General features: G+C 49.1%; 5 protein-coding genes across 5 annotated transcripts; all 5 read right to left on the reverse strand.

Annotated features, from left to right (window-relative positions):
* Positions 1-355: 355 nt before the first annotated feature.
* VTN00DRAFT_4999 (uncharacterized protein) lies at positions 356-3,197 on the reverse strand (the record flags this gene model as incomplete). The annotated part of the gene is made up of 7 exons (XM_069431482.1): positions 356-1,563; positions 1,616-1,798; positions 1,848-2,478; positions 2,525-2,585; positions 2,674-2,758; positions 2,805-2,870; positions 2,972-3,197. The coding sequence occupies 7 exons, from the start codon at positions 3,195-3,197 to the stop codon at positions 356-358; spliced, it is 2,460 nt and encodes an 819-aa protein (XP_069290514.1).
* A 707-nt stretch (positions 3,198-3,904) lies between these two features.
* Positions 3,905-4,466, reverse strand: VTN00DRAFT_5000 (uncharacterized protein; the record flags this gene model as incomplete). Its single annotated transcript, XM_069431486.1, has 2 exons — positions 3,905-4,219; positions 4,290-4,466. 2 exons carry the CDS (start codon positions 4,464-4,466, stop codon positions 3,905-3,907), a joined length of 492 nt encoding a protein of 163 aa, XP_069290515.1.
* A 767-nt stretch (positions 4,467-5,233) lies between these two features.
* VTN00DRAFT_5001 (uncharacterized protein) lies at positions 5,234-5,790 on the reverse strand (the record flags this gene model as incomplete). Its single annotated transcript, XM_069431487.1, has 3 exons — positions 5,234-5,362; positions 5,409-5,558; positions 5,608-5,790. 3 exons carry the CDS (start codon positions 5,788-5,790, stop codon positions 5,234-5,236), a joined length of 462 nt encoding a protein of 153 aa, XP_069290516.1.
* Positions 5,791-6,208: 418 nt separating this feature from the next.
* On the reverse strand, positions 6,209-6,967 carry VTN00DRAFT_5002 (uncharacterized protein; the record flags this gene model as incomplete). The annotated part of the gene is made up of 2 exons (XM_069431488.1): positions 6,209-6,771; positions 6,826-6,967. The coding sequence occupies 2 exons, from the start codon at positions 6,965-6,967 to the stop codon at positions 6,209-6,211; spliced, it is 705 nt and encodes a 234-aa protein (XP_069290517.1).
* A 1,445-nt stretch (positions 6,968-8,412) lies between these two features.
* VTN00DRAFT_5003 (uncharacterized protein) lies at positions 8,413-8,940 on the reverse strand (the record flags this gene model as incomplete). The annotated part of the gene is made up of 2 exons (XM_069431489.1): positions 8,413-8,596; positions 8,900-8,940. The coding sequence occupies 2 exons, from the start codon at positions 8,938-8,940 to the stop codon at positions 8,413-8,415; spliced, it is 225 nt and encodes a 74-aa protein (XP_069290518.1).
* Positions 8,941-10,857: the final 1,917 nt, after the last annotated feature.

Below are 10,857 nucleotides of genomic sequence, written 5' to 3' on the forward strand. Positions count from 1 at the left end.
ACCTGCGGCTTGAACCCTCATTAGTCAGCGCAGAGCCGCCTGGTAAGGAAACCTTCAACGTGGCGAATGGGTGCGGTTGTCGAGCGCAGAGTGGCCGGCTCCCGTGTGGACCAAGCTATCAACATCGCCATGCTTAACCCTATCCATGGATGAAGCGCCCCGCCTTCCTCGATTCGGCTTCTATGAAGGTCCTTTTAGCCATTCTTGTTTACCTGTCAACATCTACAAAGTCGATGGCAATCATAGATGACCAATGACAACACGTGTTGTAATACAAACTGTCTAGGCCGAGGACAACTATATGCAACCTCTATCTATGTGGTATCCGTCTCTTAATTTCCCGACTAGGAGAATATTACTCCACAAGTCCAGCTGCTACCGTCTCTCCAGCAGAACGCAGCACGATCCGCGCAGGTGCCTCCAGAGGCACTGCCTGCTCCAGCTCAACCACAATTCTAGCCACCGTTCCCGGAGGCACGACCTTCGGCTTCTTCTTCACTGGAGCTCCCGTCCCCTTGTCCAGTGTAGCTACCAGGCGACTGATCCATCCTGCAACATGTAGTCGTCCCCGATGGATATCCACGAGCATCGGCATGAGATGCTCAAATGCCAGCACTTTAGCAGTAAAGGTTGTGACATTTTGAATTGGCGATGCCGGGCTGCAGACAACGTCCCCGGAGCGGAGATGGACAGGGTCGATGTTAGCCAGGTTCAGCACGACGTTCTGCCCTGCCACTGCCCAATCACTTGGCTCCCCGTCTGTCTCCAAACTCTTAATCAACGCCTTCTCTCCACTGGGCATCGTCAATATTGAATCACCAATCTGCAGGCTTCCAGCATCGATCCGCCCAGATATTGAGAGGGGATTCTGCACACCGCCTCGGAAAACATCCCCTATCGTCATTCGAAGCGGCCTCTCAAGGGCATGAGTAAAAGGCTCTGACGTTTCCAACTCTTGGATAAGAGTGGGCCCAGTGTACCATGATGCCCTTGCATCTTCGCTCCGTCTGGTAACATTATCCCCTTGGAACCCTGAGCATGGGACAAATGAAATATTCTTTGCCTGGAAACCAGCCGTAGTCAAAAATGAAGAGATCTGTTGTTCGATTTCCTCGAAACGATCCCTCGACCACTGAACCGTATCCATCTTGTTCACGGCAACCACGATTCTCTGGACACCCATGCTTCGTACCAGCAAGGCGTGCTCCTTGGTTTGACCCTTCAGACCGGATTCAAAGTTACCGGTGCTGGAATCAATGACCAGCACGGCGAAATCGGCTTGGCTGGCGCCTGCGATCATGTTCGGTACGAAGTCCCGGTGTCCGGGCGCATCGACGATGGTAAAGCTCGTCTTTTCCGTTTCGAATTTGTTTGTTGCAATATCGATGGTGACTCCTCTAGCCCGCTCTTCGGAACCCTGATCGAGGACCCAGGCAAGGGCAAACGACCCTTTGCCAATCTTCTCCGCTTCCCGACGGTACTTCTCTAATGTCCGCTGATCGACGGCATTGAGGTCAGAAAGAAGACGGCCCATAAGCGTGCTCTTTCCAGCGTCAACATGGCCTGCACCCTAGGTTAGCGACTCTCAAGCACTCCCGGACAGAGTAGTTATTACCTATTACTACAAAGTTTGCAGCATTCTTTCGTTTAGACTTCTTGTACTCCGCCACGACATCAAGGTTTTTGCTCTTGACGTTCACCTGTTCTTCCACGGTCATGGCTTTCATGCCGCTGGCCAAGTCGGCCTGGTTCTTCTTATCTCCTGCTACCTTGGGAGCAGGTTGTTTCGATTTGAGGCCTGCATGTCATTAGGGAAAGCCTTCATATGTGTCGACGAATAGGCAAACCTTTAGAAGCGCTCTGTGCGTTAAGAACGACATCATCGGGACTGGGTCCTGCAAAGTCAAAAGCTTCAGTAAGATCTTGTCCGAAGACTTCCATAACGTCAAACTTCTTGGCAGGCAAGTGGCTGGGCTGGGCCTTCGTGGAACGTGTCGCGTCTCCGACGATGATCCTTGCAAATCTAGACGGCGATGCCCGAAGGTCGACAGGAGCCGGAGGCTGCTTCTCCTTCCTACCATTCATCGGGCCTTCCGTCGGCAATGACGGGGCAGCAGCAGCGCTTGGCTGTTCTTTTGGTTTGGGTGTCTCCGGAGAGGGCCTCCCTTGGGCTGTACGATTCCCCAATCGAGAGCCTCTACTAAGGGCGCGCAGCCCACCGCCAGTCTCGGTGGGTTTGTGTTCCTTGCCATTGCTAGACAATCTCTCAAGCAACGATAGGGAACCACTTTTAGGTTCACCAGGCGGCGCGGCAGATGAGATGTTCCCAGCATCTGGTGTTTCGGGTGCAGCCTTCTCCGCCTCCTTCTTCTTGCGTGCTGCAGCCAACGCCGCCAGCTTTGATACTTTCCCGCCACCTTCGGGAGCACCACCCAGAAGACCAAGTCGAGGATATAATGGCTCAATAAGAATTTCTGCCTTTCGATGCGATGGGACGTTTAACCACGGGGAATCGCGAAAGAACTCTGCAGCCGAGAAAGGAGAGGTACATGGTGAAGAGACGTATGGAGCAGGATATTCCGACACTGGTAAACCTGTTAGAAAATGCCCGTACTTGTGAAACACTGTCAGTTTGCTTGTTAAGCAACGAAGAGACAGAAAGTTGGTACACACCTTGTTGTAAGAGACCCAAGCACCAACACAGGCAAAGGGCATTCCATAGACCCGAGCCCAGCCACGTCGGAGGTGGAAGCAACTGCTTCAGAAATCTAAAAGTCGAAGGTTAAAAAATTTAGTACACTTACCAGCTGGCCCTTTCGGTTTCGCTGCAGGAGCAGCTTGCTTCTTCTTGGCTTCTTTCGCCTTCTTATCTATCGCACGAGACGGTCAGTATCGCGGTTCAAAAATCAGACGCAAAGCCCGCGCGTCCTTGGTTTGTCTTTCAGAAATAACACGGAACATTGCAACTTACTTCGCAAATAATTCACCGATTTTTCGATATCATTGTAGTAGTGCCATAGCGCTTCCTGTACCTCCTCCCGCGAAGCAGTCACGGAGGGTTGCCCCGCGCGAAGCTGGCTTAGCACCTCTCTGGTGTATTCCTCAAGGAGCTCCTGTTCCTCGGGATCCTGGTCGTCGTAGTCATCGTCAAAGTCATCTTCGTCATAATCTAGTGACTTTATGCGATGTCGAGACATGGTTGGGGTATGATGAGAGGACTAGTCGGCTAAAAGAGGGGCGACGTCGCAGTCGAGAAGGTTGAGGGAGGCTGAAAGACATAAAATTGCAATGCGGTGTCTGTTCTGGCCCGCGCCAGAGGAGCCTTAGTACAAATGGGTATCTAGAAAATATACAAGTTTGATGAGCCTTGGGTGTCAGACTTGAGAGTCTGAATATTCGGACGACGGAGGGGTAGACCGAAGCTGCGGGCTGTGGAGTTCAGGGACCGAGATACCACGTCACGTCACTCCGCCTTAGCCAAGACCGAGATTCACCTTCCGCCTCCTGCAGGCTGGGACATCTCTATGTACAAAAGATGGAAGCTCAGGGTTCCTTTGCACGATGAGTCCATCTCCATGTTCATTCGCGCAGCGTTTAGGCTCCTATATTGTTACATTCACCGCTGCCCCTCGCCACTCAGTCCGGCAAGAAGCGTACCTCTAAACGGATGGCCAACTCTGGTTGCTCACTGTGTTTCTCAAGACAGTGGTCCGTCAAGACATGCAGTGACGAATACTATTCAGTTTATTAAAATTACATATACAATCACCCACCTACAAGATCTATGATGACTTTATTCGCTTACCCAACTTTGACACACAATCTTTATCTAGGGTCACATTGACATTTCTACCATTATATATCACGACCGGGGACTTCAAGAAGTATTGCCATCTACATTAACCTATTGTGTCTTCACTAAACCCATTGCCTCGTTCTCTTTCTTGCTTCTGCGACTCCACTCCGGTGCTTCATCGATGCCTTCTTCCTCCTCCCTGTCTCCCTGTGCTTTGTCCTTGTGCACGGTTGTTGGCGCATGTTCCGCTGGAGAGTATAACGTATAGAGGACCAAGGGTGTAGGACCCGTGTTAATGAATTGGTGCTGAGTACCAGCTGGAACGATGACGAGATCGCCCGCTTGCACATCCTGGTCCTTGCCTGCAATGGTCGCACGGCCGGTGCCGGAGGTGAAGGTGAGAGCTTGATCGACGGTATGGATCTGACAAGAAATTAGAAGCTTGGATAATAAAGGGTGGGATTTGCTAGTCGAAAACATGTGGGAGTCTCACCTCGTCACCAATTTCCCCGCCAACGGGAACGTTCATGAGAACGAGCTGTGAGTACAGGCCAGTCCAGAGGACACGTCGAAACTCCCCATTCTTGGAGGGATATGACGTTGTCATTTGTGGGAAGAACACCATCTCATGCTTTGGAGGATCCTTTGACGGTGTTGGAAAGGTCGTCATATTTGCGGCCGTCGAGCTGAAGGGTCTCGATGGAGAATCTGAATTCTTCGAATTCGAATGAACCTCTCGAAAAGAGCTGTACGGCACGAAAGTAACCGACTTGCTGCCACTTAGACTGAGGCGATGCGAACCTCTAACGGAGAACAATAGTGTCCGCGAATTCTTGAATGGACGCATAAACGCGAACGTAGACAAAGCGTGACTAGACGGCTCCGAAGCCCCAGGTGTACGCAACGGCCAAGAGTCAAATATCTGGACCTTGGAACGCGGCGGCCCAGCGCTTTATAAGTCCTTACTTGATAACTTACTAGGATACAGCATGCACACTTGATCAAATTCCCGCATGCGTTCCTTAAACGTCATCGATTACTGTCAACGTCATCACGACCTGCCAAGAGGACATCTCGAGCCTACACATATATGCCTAGGTACATATTCTCATTGGTCCTTACCTCCTGGTCCTGGTTGAGTCTACATGCCAGCAAATTCTAAGCTTCACCAAGGTACCTTTAAAAATAATCCCGATAGGATGAATATCATCCTTCCGGGTGCCAAGCCATATCTCTCGATGCGGGGACTCGGGAACGACTCCGAACTCCACGCGCGATCTTCCGAACGATTACCGGTTACGAAACGTGACCATCTGCTTGTGGCTCGAGGTGTGTACATAATTAATTGTCGTGCCGCAGATCGCGTTCAATTTTAGGTAATTTGAATGCTGCAAAGCTGATCAATTCAATTCCTAGCTACAAAGCCTACTTGGCCGGTTATCCTACTCTGCGACCCCCAGCTGTTTGCGCAACACCTTTGGTGGTGCCCACAAACTGCTCCATCTGCTCCGGTGGATGGAAAGCCTCCTTGTAGACGATATTCAAGTTGAGCTGGTTGCGGAACGTCTACACGAAGCAGACAGCTTGGCACGTCAGCATTTCATGCCAATACTGACCGCGCGAACCTCCAAGCCGTAGTCCTAAGTGCCTTAGAGGGGGTTGACCAGGCTCTCAGCAACCCCAAAGCTGCTGATATCGACATCACTGTCAGGCTCGCCGCCGTTGAGGAAGATTGCAGATGAGGTCGCGGGTGCCACCTGCGCTGCAAGACTCGGGTGCAAAAAGCGCATGTGTGCTCATTCCCGGAGCACCTCGGGCAGGTCTGTATCCGCATTCTGGCCCAGCGCACCGAGGGGACTGATAGTCGCTGTCGAGTCGATCGCCCAGTTCTCGCGCTGGAGAGGATGGCCCCAGTTTCTGGCAAGCTTGATATAGGTCTCATTCTTACCGAGGGGACGTGAGAAAACGCCTGGCGTGGTTTGCATCCATGGCATGGTCACTTATGTAGATCGTATAGAGGTCTGTCTGGGGGATTCTCCCGATTTTACAGGAGAAGTCCTTTAGTCCTTTGTTAATAATTAAAGAGAAGAATGAGATCAGCGGTTACGGAGATACAAAGAGGGTTGAGCAGTGCAAAATTGTGGGTTGCCGGCCTAACCTCATGGATGATGGCCTTAAGCCCATTAGGAGTTCAAAACGCACTTGGAGACTGGAGTTTGGCCAGTAGGTTCAGCATGCTGAAGGGGTATGAATACTATTGTTACTTCTTCTATTAGAAGTATATAAACCGTATAATCAGAGACTACAAAGCACAATATCTATAAAAGCATTTAACATACATTTCTCTCCAGTAGGGTGATCCCAGCAACATTCAACTTCCACGCCTTCCATGTGAAACGAGTCCTACATTCTCTACAACGCTGCAATGACGGCCAAAAGGACACCAATGACCCCACCAGTTGTACCGATAACGGTGGCAGCTCCGCCTGTGAAAATACCGACGCTAGACGGAGTAATACTAGGCTTGGTGTATGTAACTGTGGCATTCCTGGATGGCACAAGCGATGATACTCTCGTGGTAGACAACGGCGCAGCAATGATAACGGACGAGCGAACGGTGACAATAGAAGAGCTTCCAACAGGCACAGAAGAAGCGGTGGGTTGCGAAACCGAAGACGGAGCAGACGCAGGTGAGGCTGTTGACGACGACGACGACAACAACAAAGCCATTGTTGGGGTTGTTGCTGTCGGAGTAGCAATTGCAGTCGCGGTCATCGATGAGCTGCTGCTGCTGGTGGTGCCGACGGAGGACACGCATGAGCACACGGCATTGGCGGACGACTCGACCTGAAGACCATTGATGATGCCACAGGCGCGAACAATGCAGTCCCTCGCTCTGGATTGGATAGCGACAGACTGCGAGCTGCTACACTGGCAAGCGAAGTCGGTGTACACGCAACCGACGACGGACGCGGCTGATGTGAGGCAAGAGGTCTATGAATGTGAATCCAGGTCAGCTGTGATCTCACTTGTCTCGATGCTATACGAGATGGGGGATAATAGGGCACTGACGCCGCAGGATGGGATTGCTGAGGCCACTGACGCACACTGGGACTGGGCGCCTGCGAGGGCAACCATGCCCAGTGCCAGAAGAATGAAAGTGGTCTTCATGCTTGCGATTAAAACGATTGTCTTTATTTTGGTCTTGATTAATGAAAGACTCCCCTCTAAGAGAAGAAAGGTCTCGAAGTCAAAGCATGAGACGTGGCAAAAGAGTTTCCGAGCAAGTAGATGTGTTTTTCTCGAGCAGCATGCCCATCCTGTTTATATATACCAGAACTGAATCCCAGCGAGGAAGGCGCTGGCGCCTCTATTGACATGGTTCAGGAGGCATCCTCGATTTATAATATGGCTTGCGTCTTGAGGTTTGCTGTTTCCTAAAACTCTTTAACCAGAAACAAGTTTTGGAGACACTCAAACGCCACTCTAAGGCCGCAAATAAAGGCACCCTTGTAGGTACAATGCGCTTGTGTACGCCTTCGCGACCTAGGGAAGGAAGGACGAAAGGCGGCAGTGATGTTTTGAGACTGGAATCCTAGATCAGATCCATGCTTGGCTGGAGATTAGTATCCGACTCGGGACACGGGACTATTAGGTACTGAACGCTAGCTACAGGCGCAGTACTACTTCGTCCAGGCAAATTAGAATGAGGAACAGAAGCCGGAAAATATTTACCTTGTTTTGTAACCAAGGAGCCAGCACATACACTATCTTGAAATCTTATGGCTCCTATTTCGGTCATAGAACTAGAAATCACCTTGTATGTATCATTTCGGATACGTGTTGAGACGCACGTAGGCAAGTATATATATACCAGTTTCCCATGTCGTGCTTGCCGTTCATCTCCAATATTGCAGGACATCTTCCCTTCCAAAGACTAGACTAAAACACAGCCATGGCTAGGTATCCTTGTCGGACGGCTTCTGCGCGAGCAATGATATCTGGTTCCAATAGTACTCTCCTCCACGCTTTGAATCTTCCATCATATTCAGTAGGGCCTCACGCCATTCGAGAGCTGTGGGAACCTCTCCTCCAGGTTCTAGTCTGTCCGCCATCTGATATGTAATTTCCATGAGGCCGCCCAGGTACGTGCTTGTACACAACGGAATCACTTCTGGTTTAAGAACACGAGGGCCAATATAACGATCTCCAGTCCTGCTTCCACCAAGAACTCTGGCAGCTTCTCCACCCAACTATTTTTTCACAAATTAATCATTGTTTTGATTTCTTTCGCCCTTCATAGCCAGTAATTAGGATCGATAGAACTGACTCCGTTATGACCCCGATGTGAGGGTAGCTCTTCGATTGAATCGATAGGAGTTTGGTAGCCGTGGTCACCAACAGCAACTGTGTTATGCATATCGTCTTCCTCCCACTGGAGGTATCCTCCAGGCTCTTTTTTTTAAAGAGAGAAAGAAAGACATGTTAAATCCGTAACCACAGAATAGCTGTAGAAAAGGCTATCAGTCCGATTAGGAATGGGACATACTAAGCAGCTTTATAGCAGTTCGGATCAGTGGTTTCAGATCCCCATTGTTCATCATAGCAGCCCAGAGTCAGATATGAACCACGTCATATCTGCCGTGGAGCTCTTCCGGCATATCACCAAAGGCGTCCAGGATGCCCAGGTTGACATTCTGCGGCCAGTGCTTCTTCGCGGGATAGTTTCCATCCGAAATGTCGAACCCGTCCAACTGGCATGACTTGTGAAGATTTCCGGCTAGATCAATAAGCCAAATCCTGGTACAGACTGCACAGTATAGACGTCGTCAGTCAAATGGGAAATCCCCCAGGTAACGAGATACGGGAAAATAGTAATTGGGCGTTACTCACCCTGTTCCCGCGCCTATTCTGCTATTTCATTCCTTCCACCGCCGGGATCGAAGGAGGCAGGAGGTAACCTGTCTGCATCTTGCTCGTAAAATGCTGTGCATCGAGCCTTGAAAGCCATGGAAGAAAAGGTGAAGAAAGGAAATCAACATTTGATCCCGTAACACTCTATTAAACACAATAACCCTAGGTAGGGTAGTACTAAGTTCTTACCGAAGTGACGCGGCCATATCCCGCTGCAGAATGTAAGGCATCGTTAAGTCTCTTCCTGAACGGACGTCTCCTATAAGGATCTTGGCGTGGAGGGAGGGATGCTATTTGTCCTAAGTATAACGACGAATCCTTTACCTCTGGTTATCTCATATGAAAAGACGAGGCACTTGCTTTGTTGAACGTGGGTGAAGTCCCTATCTTATATAGAACTTCCCCTCAAGACCGGCAGCGGTCATGAGACATACTACGAATTCTACTATGAAGTATCCACTTCTGGAAGGGGGCGGAAAGCCAATGACCGGTATTATTATTATTATTAATCAAGTTTAACGTCCATATAGAGCCTTCCGGCTATGATAGACCCTAAATGACCGGTATAGAGATACGGCGTATAATACCTCTAATAGAGGTGACTGCAGCAACCGCTGAGAAATGTGGAAATATGATAGATCTTGTACGGAGTAAGCCGGACCAATCATGTTCCTCAATTGAAGACAAACAGATGGGCCAATTCTCGTCACACTACCTACGTAGCTCTCCCCACTGGGTAGTGCACGTTCCGCCGATCTTGACGCGATAATTCCAGATGCTTAATATCGACTACGACGATCCGGCAATACGGAAATCATGTAAATCCCGATCTATTATCAATCCCGATAATTCAGTGGGTGGTATGCTTCGGGATGGACCGCTTAGAGTGATATAAACTTGAGCAAGCCCAATACGAGCCCACTCATCGTAATATCTCTCTGAATGTGGATCTGTTGAGGGGTTCAAGGTAGAAAAACTTCCGAGAAAAGAGCGGGGTTGCCTTTTTATCCAACACAACTCCAAGAAACGTGCCAAGGTTCTTGCTAGTGCTTGGGCACCCTCAGCGCTTTTTGGCGTACCTGCAACTCTAGATACATCATAAACATTAAACATCGATCTAACAGCATCACATGACGGCTACCCTGGTATATTATTATTAATGGTCTCAATTCAGAACGTCACACGGTTAGATTCAACTACAGGTGTTCTGTCTCGTGTGTGCTGAGTCGCCTCGGTAAGTTGATAATACAGTATCTGAATTCAGCTGTACATCAACAGTTATAGGTATTATTACTAAGAGAAACGCCATTCTTGAGGAAACAATAATAGTCTAAAGATACCACGACAAGGTACTGGATTATAGATATAAGTTATTATCTGGAGTGGCACTACATGTGAGATTCTCAACTTTTTATACCTACACATCTGTGTCCTCGGAATAATACTCATGGTATGGAACATCACCTAATCAAACAAGGATGTTATCCAAAAGTTTCAACGTGAATATGGAAGCACCCCCCTCCGCCCCGTAGAAGAAACGAGAAAAAAATTAGATAAAATTTAGACAGCTCAAAACGCCTTCAAGGACTAAAATAACTGAAGGTTTATTGATTCTTCTAACTTGTTACATCATACATGTACCATCCAGTGAAAGAAATTTTTGTCGAAGAATAGCCGTAGTCAAGTAGTCAAGGCGTATGAAGGCAAAAGAAAGAAGAATCTCATATCTCATGGATTCCAAGAAATAAATAGAGGGGTCTATCTATCTGGAGCTTTCCGGTGAAAGACTGACTCCCAAGAGAAGAAAGCGTGGGGGGGCATTTCCTCCCGACCATTCGCCGGTAGTCTTCCGGCATCGCCGGCAATAATTAAGCGCCCAACTTGTTGGATTTTCTGCAATGGGCACATTTGCATTTCTTGGCGGCCTCCACCTGTTTACTGACTGTAACGAGGGGCCCAGCAGCCTGATGTGGCAAAGACTACGGTGATGTGTCTTCCCTTACTGGGTTGACCTACAATTGATATCTACCTACGTAGATAGGAATTCTGCCTCATGACATAAAGGTAAGTACAACCTATCCTAGGCAGCAGGGTACATGTGAAGACTTCCAAAATCCCGGAGGACACGGGCAAATTAGTATGAGGAT

Source organism: Thermoascus crustaceus (genome assembly GCF_041956765.1).
Source record: "Thermoascus crustaceus strain CBS 181.67 unplaced genomic scaffold VTN00scaffold_2, whole genome shotgun sequence".
NCBI classification, from domain to species: domain Eukaryota; kingdom Fungi; phylum Ascomycota; class Eurotiomycetes; order Eurotiales; family Thermoascaceae; genus Thermoascus; species Thermoascus crustaceus.